This window comes from Muscardinus avellanarius (genome assembly GCF_963383645.1).
Source record: "Muscardinus avellanarius genome assembly, chromosome: 13".
In the NCBI taxonomy this organism is placed as follows: domain Eukaryota; kingdom Metazoa; phylum Chordata; class Mammalia; order Rodentia; family Gliridae; genus Muscardinus; species Muscardinus avellanarius.
Genome location: NC_137799.1, coordinates 66,719,937 through 66,737,398, shown reverse-complemented (window position 1 = coordinate 66,737,398; position 17,462 = coordinate 66,719,937). Strand labels below are relative to the sequence as shown.

Sequence of the window (17,462 nt, the reverse complement as noted above, 5' to 3'; positions counted from 1 at the left end):
GCTGAGATAGGAGGATCACGGTTCACAGACAGCCTCAGCTACTTAGTGAGGCCCTGTGCAACTCAGTGAGACCTTGTTTCAAAATAAAGAATAAAAAAATAGGTCTGTCTCAAAGTAAAGAATAAAATAATACCCCTGGGGTTCCATCCCTGCTACCACAGGAAATAAAACAAAACAAAAAAACAAAAAACAAAACCTTTAATAGTCTGGGTCAAAGGTAAAAGCCAGAGCCTTCCAAGACATTCAAGGTCCAGGCCATCTTCCCAACTTTCTTATTGGCTCCTTCTCCCACTCTGCGACCCTTCAAGCCATCAGAGCTCCAACCACCCAGGCAATTCCTTTTTCTCTGGCTTGCTCTTGTAACTGTTTACCCAGGATCTAATCTGCTACTCTTCCTTTCAGGCTCATCTCAAATAGCTCCCACCAGAAGGCTCTCTCCACTGTACCACCTGCCTCTGCCTAATCAGAACTGCTCCAGTAATCCCGGGACTTGGGAGGCTGAGACAGGGAGATTGCAGGCTCTAGCTCAGCCTCAGCAACTCAGTAAGGCTCTCAGAAACCTAGTGAGACTCTGTTTCAAAACAAAATGTAAAAAGGGCTGGCCATGTAGCTCAGAGGTAGAATGCCCTGGGGGGTTCAATCCCCAGTACCATAAAAAGAAAAAAAAATGCTCCATTCTTGGGGGGACACCTCTATAGCACTTTGTGAGTTATTAGCCCTTGGTATTTATGAACACATCTCTCAGTAATATGGACTCCTTGCCGAAACTGCCTGAATAGATGGAGTGCCTAAGATAGCCTCGCATATAGTGAAGTTACTTTCAGTGAGGTCTCTACACCTTTCTCTATATGCCAAGAAGTAGAATTCTATCTCTCAAGTCACAAAAAATACATGTAGGTAAAAAAAAAAAAGTGATGATAATCTAAAGTTGATACTTGCCTCTTGCACCCCTAAAAAGGATTCTGTAGTGTTTTTCTAATCTCTTGGCCATGTAGTTGGCATTTAATATAGCAATTTCCGTGGCCTGTTTAAGGCCCTTGTTTCCCATCATCTGTAACAAAGAGAAAAGAACCATCAATCATTGAACAGTGTACCAATGGCTGAGACACTAACCAGCTACCCCCTGGTAAATCCCATCCAGAAAGGTTATCAGCTTCCCGTAACTCTGAAAATTAAAGATGAATGGAAACTCCTAATGAGGTTATCTGTCTTCTTTGAGCCTGAAAGAGTTTTTGGTTTTCTTCTTTAAGCACTACTGTTACATTTTTTATTATAGTAACAAAGTTTGACAGGGCAAATTTGATGCTGACTATTGTGTTATATAAACAGAAAGAAAGGATCTGTTCATGGGTTACAGGTGCTTCATAACCTTGGGTGATTTTTTTACTATGATTTTGAGATATCCTGATAATTGCCAGAAATCCTATAAAATCTTGGTAAAATTCTCCATTAAATCAATTTTAAGCTGGGCGTGGTGGCGCACGCTTGTAATCCCCGCGCTTGGGAGGTGGAGACAGGAGGATTGCACAGGTTCAAATCCAGCCTCGCTGGCTTAAGAGACCCTGTTTCCAAATAAAAAAAATATATATATAAAATAGGTATGGGAGTGTAGTCCGGAGGTAGAAAGGTTTCCAGGAACCTCAGTACCATCAAAAATAAAAAATAAACAATTTTATGTTTTTTTCTTCTTATTGTCCATAGTGAAGGCCATGTTTAATAACTGCCAAGTTAAATTTTATCCTGTTCTAGTGGCGAATAAGTCCCTGTAATCATATGGGATAAACATCATCACTAGCAAAAAGCTTAAAATCAAGACTGCATGCTGAGTGTGGTGGCGCACACTTGTAATCCCAGTACTTGGAAAGCTGAGACAGGATGATCACAGATTTGAGGCCAGCCTGAGCAACCTTGTAAGGCCCTCCACAACTCAGGAAGTCCTTGTTTCAAAATAAAAATAAACAAATAAAATAGGGCTAGGGGGTGTAGCTCTGAGGTGGAATGCCTCTGAGTTCAATCCCCAGGAACACAAACACAAAATCAAGATTGCACCAATTTTCATTGCTTGCTTGCTTGCTTTATTTATTTATTTACGTATTTATGTATTTATTTATTCTTTTTATTGTGGGTCTGGGGAAGGAACCCAGGAGCATTCAACCTCCAAGCTACAACCCTGCCCTATATTTTTATTCTTTATTTTGAAACAGGGTCTCACTGAGTTGCAGAGGGCCTCACTAAGTAGCTGAGGCTGTCTGCAAACCGCGATTCTCCAGTCTCAGCCTCCCAAATACTGGGATTACAAGCGTGCGCCACCATGCCTGGCTCCCTGCCCTATTTTTTATTTTGAAACAGGGTCTCACTGAGTTGCGGAGGGCCTCACTAAGTAGCTGAGGCTGTCTGTGAACCACGATCCTCAGGTCTCAGCCTCCCATATGCTGGGATCACAAGTGTGAGCCACCTATTTTATTCCCAAAGAACCTCATATATGATGGAGACTCAATTTGTATGAAAAACATAATAATGTGAAACAAATGAGAAATCATTGAATAAAACAACAGTGCCTCTGAAGTCCAAAGTAAGGAAAGAACACATATCCCCAGGTTAGTCAAAGAAGGATTCCTAGAGTGAAAGTTAGAACTTGACCAGAAACTCAAAAATTAGCAGAATGTGGATAGGCACGGAGAAGGGGGTCGCACCCCATGTGAAAATGACAACAATGAAGTGTGGCAGACGGCACGTGGCCGTCACCTGGGAGTCACAGTAGGGCCAGGCGGACTGCGAATGTCTCCTCTAAGCCTGGAACCTTCCCTAGGAGGGCCTTGGCTTTGGTGCGGCAGGCCTCTGCCTCCCAACCTACATATCAGAGTCATCAAGTATCTTTCTCAAAATGCTAACAGTTCCAGCCTGACCCACGTGTGCTGAACGCTATGCTCTCTGGGATGGGGCCAGTGCAGATGCTAGCGCAAGCCAGCTGCAAAAACAATAGAAACCAGGGGAGGCTGTGGCCTTAGCACGGCAGTCCTGTGAAACTGTCCAAGGAGGACCACAGCAGGGAGAGGAGAGGCTTATGCTTGAGTCCAGAAGATAAGCAACAACAGCCTTAGAAATAAGAGAAGGCCCGAGATCAGAAGGCCGGCTTAACACGAGATTCCATCTGGTGTTCAGGCATATGGCCAAACCAGCCTTGGGACATTTTATTTCTATATGTGAGAAATCATCTCCAACCCAAATATGTCCATACAAATAACCCAGGTTTACAGAATCCAGGGATCAAAGGGAAGTGGGAATTTGATTCTGTTTGCAAAGAAACATATCTTTTATTCTGATTGTTTTTTGTTTATTCTAATTGTTTTGTTAAAAGACTATTTGAAAAACAACCTATCGTTTTCAAAAGCAGGTTCTAGTATCTGAGGTACAGAAGTGTTGTTCCAGCTTCCAAGAAACTTTTCATTAAGAATCACAAATGCCACATTGCTCAGCCAGCCCTTTGAAGTCACCCAGCATGACCTGCTCAGCTGAGTTGGGGGTTCATTTCCCTAGCAGCCACTCTCTATTAATGAGGGCCACAAGTTTGGGAAAGCTGCTCTAATTATCAGCTAAATAAGTGTTCCTCTCCACTGAGTGTGGTGGTATACCCTGAAATCCCAGTACCAGTGAGGCTAAGACAGGAAGTTCAAGGCCTGCCTCAGGAATTTAGTGAGATACTGTTTCAAAATAAAAAAAATTTAAATAAGAGACTAGGGGTGTAACTCAGAGATAGCACGCTCCTGGGTTCAATCTCCAGTATTAAAGAAGTGGAGGAGGAAGAGGAGGAGGAGGAGGAGGAAGAGGAGGAAGAAAGTGTTCTTCCTCATCTGCAGGCTTGCCAGCCCCGGAGAGGGGCAAACCAATTTGAACAAAGGCTGTATAAAATAAACTCTGGCCCTAGTGTTTTAGAAGATAAAGAAAGGAAGCCTGTTCTCTGACAAAGCCTAAGTACCCCCTGAGAATGCAGCTCCACAAGCCCCAAGGGGCAAGAAGCCTTTGTAAGCCACCACACGAGCAAATTTCCGCTACTTTTTATCTTATCTGCTAGGTGGCCAAGAAATGCCAAGTGAAGGGAGATGCGCTCCCAAGCTCCACCCCAGCCACAAAGAGCCACATTAGTCTGTGCGCTGCCTTTCACTTGCAATTGCTGCTTAAGTCCTCCAGGAAACCAAATGACGTGGCCAGACGTTCACATGACTCATGGAACTTGACTGTGCCTGGAAAAACAGGGCTGGTTCATCCGTTCCTCTGATGTTAAACCCACTATGAGAACCCAAAGGAAACGGCGTTAATGAGGAAGAAATGAGAGAGATTCCAACTGACCCCTTCAGGAAGGCTTCTCCCACCCAAGTCATCGACAGTGTTCACTGCACCACATCTCTTGCCGTGGATTTCCTTTTTTTTTTTTTTGGTGGTGGGGGGTTGAACCCAGGGGCATTCTACCTCCGAGCTACACCCCCAGCCTTATTTTTACTTATTTTGAAAAAAGCTCTAAGTTGCGGAGGGCCTCGCTAAGATGCTGAGGTTGACCACAAACCTGTGACCCTCCTGTCTCAGCCTCCCAAGTACTGGGATTACAAGCATGTGGATGTATTTCCTCACTTTTAACCCAAGAAGGAAGTGTGCCATCTCAGCTCTCCACCCACACGTTCTCAAGCCTCACCTTAATATAAGCCCAGGAAATGGGCAAGATGGAGCTGGAGCCCCACGGGGCTGCGCTGACGGTCCCCACGGGCCAGGCGTCCTCATTCCGCTTTACAGAAATGATGGGATGAGTGGGCAGAAAGGGGGCCAGATGCTTCTTCCTGTATGTTGTTTTTTGGAAAGTACACATTCAGAAGATATAAAAACAAGACCCAGTTGAACCAAACAGGCAACTTCTGGGCCCTCTCCAGAAGCCCTATTCTTAGCAGAGAAACTTTGGCTACAAGGCAGAAAGCAAGGAAGGAAGCTGACGAGTGGTTCTTCTCCTCCTCCGCCAGCCGTCCACATCCCAGCAGCCCACCCAAGAACTGTGGCGGAGGATTTGGCAGGCAGCTGTGGAATAGCATGCCGAGCTATGTATGGGCCACCAAGACGTGGGGACTCCCCGGCTGGCCCGGCCCCTCCCTCGGAGCCCCTCACCCATGTGCTCACCAGGCACCTATGGGAGGCAGAAGGCGCCCTGGAGGCCATGGAGGAACACCACCCACTGCCTCCCCTACGGTTCAGGCTCTGGGGCTCTACATAATACTAATCAACGAGAAAAGCAGAGAAAGCAAGAAAGCCAGGTTCACATCAACCCGAGAAACTGGCTCGTTGGCACATTTTCAGGAGACTGAAGCAGGTCCTAAAGGGCTGTTGTCACCACAGTGCCCGCGTGAACAATAGCTAAGAGATCTCCCCTTGGTTGTACTGTGGCCATATCCAGGATTTCTAGTAATAAGTTCTGTTTTCTTCTTAATTACATCAGATGTAATAAGAATTTGGGCTGTAAAATGTGCAAAGCCTTTTCCCCAGGTCACTTTTCTTTTTTTCTTCTTCTTTTTTTTTTCCTTTTTTTTTTTTTTTTTTGGTGGTACTGACTTGGGGGTAGAACCCAGGGCTACACTCCCAGACCTATTTTATATTTTATTTGGGAACAGGGTCTCACAAAGTTGCTTAGAGCCTGAATAGCTGAGGCTGGCTTGGAAGCTATGCGATCCTCCTGTCTCAGTCTCCCAAGCGCTGGGATTACAAGCGTGTGCCACCACGCCCGGCTCCCCAGGTCACTTTCAATATAACCATTAGTTGACGAAAGGCTGGGAGTGAGGAAGGGAGGGAAATGGAAAAGAAAAAAAAGTAAAAAAGAAACCTTGAAAATCTAGGTTCAAGTCAAAAAGCCACTTTCAGGTTCGAATCTTCCAGTTCTAACCCTAGCACTAAGTGAAGTTCCCTATTCAGTCCTGTTAATAAACCGCTCTGTCTACGCACAGCTGGGAGTTCAGGGAGGCCAATGAAACATCACTGAAACCTAGTTAAGCTTCTCTTTGGACACGCCCTCACTGATCCTTACCAACCCCTACATACAAGTCCTTGACACCTAAAGACCTCTATGGGGAAAATAGAAAGTGTGGGGCCATTTTGTCTCCAGAGCCATCCGGAAACTGTGGCCCAGAACTCACACTCCAATGGGCCCCATGCCAGGGCCACCTCCTCCGTGGGGAATGCAGAAGGTCTTGTGAAGGTTTAGGTGCGAGACATCAGACCCGAAGTCTCCAGGACGACAGAGTCCCACCTACCACAGAGGGAAAGAGCCAGAAGTAAACATCAAAAGCGTGCCGGGGTCCTCTGGGGCAAAGGCCATGGCTCTTTGGTGCTGCCTGTCCCCCAGAGGAAAGGCAGGCAGAATCATAGCCACAGCGTTCACAGAAACGTCCTTCATACTGGCTGAGTTCTGCAGTTGAAACCTGCCATCCATGCATAGGCAGAGTGGCTGTGGTTGCTATGGAAACAGCAGCTGACCATTTCACCCAATTTGGATTTTAAAATGCAGATCCGAATCACACAGTTTATTCCTAAGTACCTACCCCCCAGAGGGTGGGGAAGAACAGGCCTGGGAAAGGACAGGACCTCCTTGCTATGGAAACAGGCAACTCCCCCCAGCAGCACTACCTCGCCTACGTGTTCAGCTCTGGGCATCGTGCGAGGTACACAAGGTCCCTTCAAAACACCAATGTGAGCGCTGGAGGGCCGCTAAAGAGGGTGCTGAGCCGAGGCTGACGGCTTCCCCGAGAAGGTCTAAACACCAGCCACAACATGATTGGCATTCCGGCCCTTCCCACAATAGGGTTAATTTTGATTATGGGCAATGAGGCCTTTGCTTTATGCCAATGAAGCAGAAGACAACCCCTGGAATATACCTATGAGCAGTCAGGCAGGAACAGGGAAAGCACAGGGCGGGGGACTAGGGAAGTTGAGAGGACTCACAAAGAGGCTGTGGGCCTCCTCTGGGAAGTTCCAACACAGACCCCCAGGCCCCAGGGAGTCAGGGTCATCCCCTTGGGCCGCTGTCTTACAGCTGACAAGTGCAATGGTGGCTTGTCCAAGGCCCTGGGAGATCAACAGCCACCAGTGGCCAGAAGCTGGGTCTAAACTCCCTCAGCCGGGGAGCTGGAGACCTTGGCTGGCGGCACCTCCAAAGAGATGGACCCCCTGACAACCTGAGGCCATGAAGGTCACCTGCTCCCCTTCAACCTGCTTATCTCCCCCTCGGGGACCCCCATCCCCTCCCTAAGGAGCCCCAATGAAACTGAGGCGCATTGCTGGAAGCTGGCGATAATGTCAGCCTCGGTTCTGAATTTAAAGGGTCTCTCATGCAGCCAGAGGGAGAATTTTTAAATCTGTCCATATCTGAATGGGAACTAAAGACCCCTGTCAGGACCCCACCTGGGCATTCATATTTGCCCCGTCAAGGTAGACCTGCCCGCCGTGCTGGTGGACCAGAGCACACACGTCGCTGATGTTTTCTTCAAACACCCCGTTGGTGGATGGGTACGTGATCATGATGGCGGCCAGGTTCTCCTTGTGTTTATCTACCTGTGGGGGGAAAGACGGTGGGGAGAAGAAGGAGGAAAGGTTTCTTACTGAGCCGACCTCTTGCTTGGTTTTTCTTGTACCAGGGATTAAACCGAGGAATGCTTTACCTCTGAGCTACATACACCCCTAGCCCTATTTTTTTTTTTTTGAAACTGCCTCACAAAGTTGCTGAGCCTGGCCTCAAACCCGCCATCCTATAGTCTCAGCCTCCCAAGTACTGGGATCAGAGGCATAAGTAGACACACCTGGCTCAGACCCTTGCTATCTATCTATCTATTTAATGTATTTATTTATTATTTTTGCAGTACTGGGAATTGAACCCAGAGGCATTCCACCTTCAAGCTATACCCCTAGCCCTGTTTTTATTCATTTTGAAAGAATCTCACTAAGTTGTAGAGGGACTCATTAAGTAGCTGAGGCCAGCCTCAAACCCGAGATCCTCCTGTCTCAGCCTCCCAAGTACTGGGATTTACAAGCGTGTGCCACCATACCTGGTGAGACCTTGCTTTTTAAAGGATGAAGAAAGCTGCCGTCTGGTCTTGCATTTTTTTGTGCTGTCTCAGAGTATGATGACAGCGTAAAAGATCCACAGCCATCACTCCTGTCGTAAGTCATCCAAAGGAACAGTAAGATCCTTTCTCGTGAGGACTGTACTTACAGTTCAGCCCAGAAAGACTCGTGAGGTCAGGTATGGTGGAACACACTTGCAATCCCAGCTACTCAGGAGGCTGAGGAAGGAGGATCACAAGCTCAAGGCTGGCCTCGACAATTCAGCAAGACCCTGTCTCAAAATAAAACAAAAAGGGCTGGGGGTATAGCTCAGTGGTGGAGCATTTGATCAGCATGTGTGAGGCCCTGGGTTCAATCCCTAGCACTGAAAAAGGAAAAGAAAAAAAAAAACTGCGGCTAAGATTTTTGGACATTTTTGGAGCCCAACTCTGTAGGGTGGTTTTTCTTGGTTCATCTCAATGGTTATTTCAGGTTTTCCTGGCTCTAGACAGTCTCATCTCCCTCCGCTCTTCTTGTCACACCCCTTGCCCCCGCTCACTCACAGTCTCTTGAGATTAGAATTCCCACACAAGTGCTTTGATGAAAGCCTCCCTCATTTTCCTTTTTTGCAGAAGGCAAATATATATGAGACTCATTCCCAGTTGGGTTGATTTTTGTTTTGTTTTGTTTTTTCAGGATTTTTTTTTTTTTTTCTGGCCAGCAACTCAGAGCAGGAGCTTATGGAAATGAGAGGAAAGTAAAGTCATATCCAGTATTGGAGAGACTTACTAATTACAGCCATTGGCCCAAAATATCTGTTGGAAAAAAATTTCTGTCTGACAATGGAAGGGTAGGGGTGGATGGAAGAGGGGGGCAGCGTTGTGCGCTCTCAGCTTCCCTTCGAAGGCAGTTCCGCGAGGCCCCCAGTCTCCATGCCTAATAACCCTGACTACATCACATTGCTATTCCACTGATTTCCTTCCCTCTTAAGATGCAGCCTCCAGTCCACTGGTGGAAAGCAGATATGGTTGCTAAGCAACCTCTTCCTGGAGGTTGGGAGGTTGGGAGTGGGGGTTGGTGTTGGAGGAAACAGGGTGGAATGTTGCCTGGAATTCAGCACAGTAGAGCTGGGGTGGTTGCAAATATTGGTAAAATCTACATTTGTGTTTTAATTCCCAACACAAAGATTGAGGGTCCCTCCGACTGCCAGTGTGACTATTGATGGGGGAAGATGAGGAAGGAGGGGAGGGTGATCAGAAAGAGGCAGGCAGGTCCTGCAAAGAGTCGCTTATTGTCATGAATAATTCATGCAGTGTCTTACACAGGCTTGAATTAGACAGAGGGTGGAGAGCTCAGTTTAAAGGACAGACTCACTACTGGTGAAAGGAGGGGTGGACATGGTCAGCTTTATTCGGGGACCAAAAATATGTCTGTGGCTTTTCCTTTTAGAGACTGTTGGGTTTCTAATTTTCAACCACCCCCCCCCCACCCCACCAGATCCATTAGGAAGAATTGTAGTCTTTTCATTAGAAGGCAACGTTTACAGTGTGTGTTCAGTCCCTGCTCCCTTCACCTCTCCCGAGCACAGCCCTCTGCCATTTGTTAAGGGGAAGAAGAGTACCATGGCCTTGAGATGAGCTGCGTCAATATTCCCGTATTTATCCACCTCCACGGGCTGGATCTTCATGCCGGCCATGTGCGCACTTGCTGGGTTGGTCCCATGTGCTGACTTCGGAATGAGGCAAACCTTAGGAATGGAAAAAAACCAAGAAAGGAGAAAAAAATAATAATAATCGCCAGGCTATTAACAATGACAGAAAAGTCCCATGACATGCTTGTGGTACAAACTAAATAGACACCACATGCTTTTATTTTAGCTGACCACTAGTGCCTTGAAATCTGCCACAATTATCACTATCATGGCAAAACGATTTCCAAAAGAGGAGTTTCCATTTGAATCCTCAAATATTGTTCCCTCAAGATGTTCAGAACGTCTTCCCTTATCCAAGCATACTAAAAATAGGCTCGTGTTTATTCTAACCTCGTCTCAGTTATAACATATAGAAAGCATCTTATAAAAACATGATGGAAGTTAAACTCTAGGACTCACATGCCCACATGACAGCTTTGGTGGTCCTCTTGGTTTATCTAAGACAAATGATAATGACAGACATAATCCAGGGCCTCCTCATGCCATCACATTCATTAGTCAAGATTTTTTTTTTCTTTGGTGCAGAGAATTGAACCTAGGGGCATTCTATCTCTATGCCCTTTTAATTTTTTTTTAATTCTGAAGCAGGGTCTCACTAAGTTGCTAAGGCTGACCTCAAACCTGTGATTCTCCTGTCTCAGACTTCCAAATACTGGGATTACAGGCATGCACCACAACACCTGGCTATATCAACTTTTATTTATTAGATGCTTACTCTGCAACCACTGTTGCCACGAGAATCATCAACTAAGCATGAAAAACAATTGACACCTGTACCGTGTTGACACAACTGTTCCCTGACAATACTGGTGGACCTATGTCTAGAGAACAGAGTACTGTAAGAAGCTGAAAAAATGAGATGTAGCTTCAAATTCAGAGATGTCTCCAGAGCCACAGTCTAAGTCACGGCTTAAAGATGGGCTGGAGTCTTGTTTTTGTTTTGCAGCACTGGGGACTGAAGCCAGGGCCTCGTGTAGGAAAGCACTAGCTGAGCTGAACCCCCAACCCGTGTTAGACTTTTATGGAAAGTGGACGGTAGGCACAATGTTAGAATTTCTAGATTTGAATCATGTATCATTTCCTCCAAACCATCACATGAAGACAGGCAAACACACATCCCGGTGGATCTGATGGTGCACCACAGTGGAAAAGTACCTCCCAACATCCCCCAACAGAATGAAACAAAGAGAAGCAACGACTGCCCTATAATTAATCCTCTCTTTTTAATCCCAGAACTAAGATTGCAACCCCTTTGAAGCAAAAGGAATGGGCATTATAAAAATGCATTTATGGAGGGAAAACATAGTTTTTACCCATTTCCTCTGTAACAGCAAAACAATCTACTTAAGAAACACACACACACACACACACACACACACACACACACACACCTTTAGCCAAATGCAAAATGGAGTTATTGTGTCGCTAGTCCCGATAGGGTCTGTGCCCCTTTTGAATGGCTATCAGTATTATGCTGGTTATGCTATAATGGTCACAGTCTTTTTTCTTGCTTAAATGCTTACTTTTTGTCTTTTTTTTTGGGGGGGGGGGTTACTGGGGATGGAACCCAGGGGTATTCTATTTTTGAGCTACACCCCCAGCCCTATATTTTATTCTTTATTTTGAAACAGGGTCTCACTGAATTGCAAAAGGCCTAAGTAGCTGAGGCTGTCTGCGAACCGTGATCCTCCTGTCTCAGCCTCCCAAATGCTGGAGTGCTTCCCTTTTGTAGCTAATATTCTTCTCTTTAATTTCTCAGGACCAAAGCTAGAGTCACTGTCCTCTCTCACAATATATCGTTATCCTGCAAAGGATTCCTGGATGAAAGGAATATAAATGATAAAGAAAGGGAAAGGGGATAATATGAATGAATATAAAATATGAATGAATATAAAATATTCATCAAAGGCCAAAATTAAGAATTCAAAGTAAAGGAGGGAAGGAATAGGGGGAATTGGGGAAGGGCTAAATGAGTGATGTGTGCATGTGTGCCTCTACCATCTTGTACTCTATTAAGATGTGTGACTACAATGCACCAATTTAAAAAAAAATACAGAAAGTGGCAAGCATATGAAAAAAATAGTATCACAGTAGGGAAGTTCTGCTGAAATAAAAGCATTCCAGCTGAATGCCAGCCATCTACCAGCAGGCTGAATGATGGGTCCCCAAGATATCCAAGTCTTAATCCAAGGAACCGGTGGGTGCTACTTTCAATAACAAAAGGGACTCTGCAGAAGTGAGTAAACTAGAGAAGGATCTTGAGATGGGAGGGTTATTCTGGATCCTGGCTGGAGATGTGTTCACAATCGTCCAGATCAGAGGAAGGGAGAGGGAAGGAGATGCTGAAGCAAGAGGCTGCAGTGTTGGCAGGAGGGGGGCCTGAGCCCAGGAATGCAGGCAGCCTCCAGAAACTAGGAAAGAGCTGCTCCGCCCCGCCCCCCCCTTCCTCCAGAACAGGCCTGCCAGTGCCTTGACTAAGCCCAGTGAGACCAACTTCAGACTTCTAGCTTCTGTAACTATAAAAACAATTTAAATGTACTATCTTTTTTTTTTTTTTTTTGGTAGTAGTGGGGGTGGAGCCCAGGGGATTTTCTACCTCTAGCTATACTCCCAGACCTATTTTATATTTTATTTGGAAACAGGGTCTCACTAAGTTGCTGAGAGCCTCACTAAGTAGCTGAGGCTGGCTTCGAACCTGTGCAATCCTCCTGCCTCAGCCTCCCAAGTACTGGGATTACACGCCCAACCAAAATGTACGATCTTAAGCCACTAAATTTATAGTAATTTGTTAAAGCAAACTTAAGAAACTAATATAAACCCTGTTATAAAACTTAGAGGAAAGAAACAATTTCAATGGTTTTGTCAATGGCTCATTTATAAGTTGCTATTAGATACTTCTTGTTTTCTGTAAGGATTTAAGGAATTTAGATTATTACAATGTTACTTTTCATATATATGTTATATATATATATATATATATAAAACATATATATATGTATATGTATACACACACATGCGTGTGTGTGTGTGTGTGTGTGTGTGTGTGTGTGTGTGTGCGCGCGTGCACATATATATGGTACTGAGAATTGAACCCACCATGCCTGGTTACTTTTTCTTATTTTAAAATCACAGTGTTGCTGGGTGTGGTGGTGCATGCTTGTAATCCCAGCATTCAGGAGGCCGAGACCAGAGGATCGCAGTTTGCAAACAGCCTCAGCTACTTAGGTCCTTAGTTCAGTGAGACCCTGTTTCAAAATAAAGAATTAAAATAGGGCAAGGGGTGTAGCTCGGAAGTCAAATGCCCCTGGGTTCCATCCCCAGATCTGCAAAAAAGGAAAACCCAAACAACAACAACAAAAAAAAGTGTTATTAAGCCAGGCATGTTGGCACATGCTTGTAATCCCAGCATTTGGCAGGCTGAGACAGGAAGATCGCAGTTCGTGGCCAGCCTTGGCTATTTTGTGAGGCCCTCTGACAATCAGTGAGGCCCTGTTTCAAAGTAAAGAATGCCTGGGCGTGGTGGTGCATGCTTGCAATCCCAGCATTCAGGAGGCGGTGACCTGAGGATCGCAGTTCACCAACAGGCTGAGCTATTTAGTGAGGCTCCTTGCAACTTAGTGAGACCTTGTTTCAAAAATAAAGAATAAAAAATTAGGGCTGGGCATGTTGCTCAGAGGTAGAATGCCCCTGGGATCCACCCCCAGTACCACACACACACACACACACACACACACACACACAAAAAAAAAAACTAAATAAATAAAAGGAAAGAAAAATAAAAATTACAGTGTTATTTTTTGATTGTGTTATTTGCTTTTTTGTTGTTGTTGGTGGTGAGTTTCTTGAGTTTTTTACATATTCTAGATATTAGTCCTCTATCTGAGGAGTAGCTAGCAAATATTTTCTCCTATTCTGTCAGCTCTCTTGAGATTCTTGATAGTTTCCTTTGCTGCACAGAAGCTCTTCATTTTAATGTGATCCCATGTATTAATCCTCATTTTAATTTCTTGTGCCTTTGGAGTCTTGTTGAGAAAGTTTTCACTCATTCCTATATGTTGAAGTGTTGGTCTTATGCCCTTTTCAAGTAACTGCAAGGTCTCTGGACTAATTTCCAGATCCATCTTGATTTTACTCTTCTGCAGGGTGAGAAAGTGGGGTTTATTTCCATTTTTCTGCATATGGATAACTAGTTTTGTCAACAACATTTGTTGAAGAGGCCATCTTTATTCCAGTATATGTTTTTGGTCCCTTTGTCAAAAAAAAAAAAAAGGGCAAGTGAACTAAATAGACACTTTACAAAAGAAGAAATACAAATGGTCAATAAATGTGTAAAAAATTTTCAATATCATTAGCAATCCGAGAAATGCAAATCAAAACTACTCTAGACTTCACCTAACCCCAAGTGGGATGGCAATAATTACAAACACAATAACAAATGCTGGCGAGGGTGTGGAGAAGTTGGAACTCTGATACACTGTTGGTAGGGTTGCCAATTGGTGCAACCACTTTGGAAATCAGTGTGGCGGATCCTCAAAAGAATGGAAATGAACCCACCATATGTCCCAGCAAAACCACTCCTGGGTATCTACCCAAAAGACCCGAAGCCAAACGATCGTAGTAATGCACACAAATCTATGTTTATAGCTCCACAATTCACAATCGCCACACTATGGAACCAGGTGAGATGTCCATCAACAAATGAATGGATAACAAAACTATGGGATATACACAGAGTGGAATTCTACTGTCATAAAGGAGAACAAAATTATGTCGTTTGCAGGGAAATGTATGGAACTGGAAAATACTATGCTGAGTGAGAACAGTCACAAAAACTGAAAGGTCAGGTGTTCTCCCTCATATTCGAAAGCTAAGGAGAAATTGGGACATGGAGACAAAGAAGGAAAAACCTTAGTGGAGTGAAGGAGGGGACCAACTATGGGAGACAGGAAGGAGTTGAGAAGACTTGAAGAGGGGAACGCCTAAATAAATATGATGTACATACACAAAGCTATCACCGTGCTGAGCACAGGAGAGGAGGGGAAGGGAACAGGGCGGACCTGGGAGAGGGCCCCACAGAGCACAGAGAGTGCTGTGTGCATGCATGTCCCTATCACCCTGAAATGCAACAAGATGTATGACTGTAATGCACCAATTAAGAAAAAACTAGTATGATGGACCTGAAAGGAACAGGATCTATACCTGATGTTTGGTTTATCCAAAGTGAATACAACTTTTGATTAATGTATACCCATTTAGGTGGATGCTATGTTTTCCTAACTTCCAGGGAGCTTGATGTTGAAATGGCACAGATCATCCGCAAAGATGCTGGGCAGGCATGGTGGCGCTCACCTGTAATCCCAGCACTTGGAAGCTGAGACAGGAGGATCACAGGTTTCAGGCAAACCTCAGCAATTTAGTAAAACTAAAATAGAGCTGGGGGGGTATAACTCAAAGGTAGAATGCCCCTGAGTTCAATCTCTGGTACCACACACACACACACACACATATGTGTGTATATATATACATATACATATACATATACATATACATATACATATACATATATATATATATATATATATATATATATATATAGAGAGAGAGAGAGAGAGAGAGAGAGAGTGTTGGTAAATGAGTAAAGGATTAAAGAGGAGTGTAGCCCTGCAAAGGAGGTCAATGTCATACCACAGAAAAAAATCCAATAACTATGGGCCACTACATTGCCTCTAGCAGTTGGGAAGAAAACCTATTTTCACAGATGTATGTATTTGTGGATCAACACTTTTCCTTTCCATAGGAAACTCAGTCTCATATAGTCAAATGAGTTGATATTTGACTAGCATATCAAAAAAATAATAATAAAGTGTTTAGGACAATGCGTGGCATATGGTAACTGCTATAAAAGGGTTTGTTAAATACATTTATATTTTCCCAAATTAAAATGGTAAACCAAGAACTTGGCCATTCTATCTTAGGAACCTCTGAAATTTAACCTAAGAGCAAATGTGAAATAACTACAAAAGGCAGCTTAAAAGAAGAGAAACATCAGGAACCCAGGCGGTTCTGTAGCACATGATTTCCCCATACTCCTTTTCAAAACAGGATATATTTTATCGGATCCTGTTAGAGCCTATTTTGTAGGAGCAGCTGCCTCAAACATCACTGATGTAGAGAAATCTTCCCTGATTATTTGAATACTAAGTAATTTTCTTCTTCTCTAAAAAAAAAAAAAAAATCAGCTTTAATTACAATCCTTGGTCTAGAAGGATGCCAACATTTCCCAGCTCACAAGACTTACATTTCTACACACTTAGTGGCTGGGTGTCCTTCCCTGCATCTCCCTTTTACTCCCCCTCTCTGAAGAGCAGAATCCCGCTCCTCTCTGTCCTTCAAACGCCAAATAGCCTCTCACGACTCTTCAGTGATAGCAGTAAGGACAAGCAGTGCCAGGAGAAACATCACACATGAGGGGATGAAGAGAATAGGGAGGGCTGGAAAGCGTGAAGGGAGGGAACAGGATTCAGAAAGAATCACCAAGTCATGGAAGAACCCTGCCCAGACAAAATCAAAGCTCTCTCATAGGCGGGTACAGTGGCGCACACCTGTAATCCTAGTACTTTGGAGACTGAAAAAGGGGATCACAAGTTCAAGACTAGACTCAGGAACTTAGCAAAACCCTCAGCAATTAAATGAGACCCTGTTTCAAAATAGGGGGGGGGGTGTAGCTCAGAGGTAGAGTGAGTGACCCTGGAGTTTGGTCCCCAGGACCAAAAAAAAAAAAAAAAAAAAAAGGTGTCTTATTTTCCTTAACCCTCTGACATGGTCCCCTGCTCCTAGACCTTCACAGCTCTTTTATTTCCTGGTGTCACATTGGGGAGCTGGAAAAATATATCAAGGGCTTGGTAGCATCAAAGAGTAGGGAGAAGCTGGACGCTGGCTGGCCCTTTGGCATGAATTAGTCACATGCATTTCAAACACTACCAACATGGATCTCGGTGGCCTCTCTGTCAGGAAATGGAAAGCAATGTGGATGGCACACAGGACAAATAAACCACTGCCTTTCCAGGGGTGCCTAGGGTCCCCCATCACCTTGTGGTGAAAGAGGGAAATGACAAGGCGCTTCAGGGGCTATCTTGGTGCTTGGGAATCATGAAGGAAAAATATAAAATGGGCACTTGATACCCTCTCGGGATGACCTGAATGTCAAGTTTCCTTTCTGAGCCTCTGAACTCCCAAGAGCACTTATAGGTGTTAACCAACCCCGCCTGAGAGAGTGAATAATTCAAAATCATTGAGAAACCCCCGGTGAAAACTCAGATTGGCCTGTCAGGGCCTGTGTCTATCCGTGTTATGGCTTGATTGCTCTCTGGCTGGCATATGGTTCCTCCATGTAGCCAGGGTTCCACAGTTTATTAAATTCATGAACGGTTTGTTTTTCAAAGATCTTTAAAAAAAATCAATTTTATTCTCCAACTAGGATAAAGGCACACCTGTGGAATGATGGATAAGCAGGAGAAGGAGAGAAAATTTTCTTCTTTGCCTCTTTTTTTGAAGGGGAAGCACAACAGTTGCAAAAAAATTTTCATTGCAAAATCCAGGCAACCAGCCACACAATTGGGCCCGCATCCACCCCCACCATAGTCAAAACACCCAGTACCCTTTTCTCAAACCCTCCCGGGAC

At 44.6% G+C, this 17,462-nt stretch overlaps 1 protein-coding gene across 1 annotated transcript in view; it reads right to left on the bottom strand.

The window, feature by feature from the left end:
* GLDC (glycine decarboxylase) overlaps window positions 1-17,462 on the bottom strand; it is a gene marked incomplete at both ends in the record, with an annotated part of 75,865 nt that overhangs the window by 17,553 nt on the left and 40,850 nt on the right. The window contains 6 exons of the mRNA XM_080708982.1: window positions 940-1,051; window positions 4,688-4,777; window positions 5,149-5,167; window positions 6,168-6,280; window positions 7,432-7,581; window positions 9,692-9,817. Coding sequence (XP_080565108.1) covers window positions 940-1,051; window positions 4,688-4,777; window positions 5,149-5,167; window positions 6,168-6,280; window positions 7,432-7,581; window positions 9,692-9,817 — 610 coding nt within the window. The remainder of the gene's footprint in view (window positions 1-939; window positions 1,052-4,687; window positions 4,778-5,148; window positions 5,168-6,167; window positions 6,281-7,431; window positions 7,582-9,691; window positions 9,818-17,462) is intronic.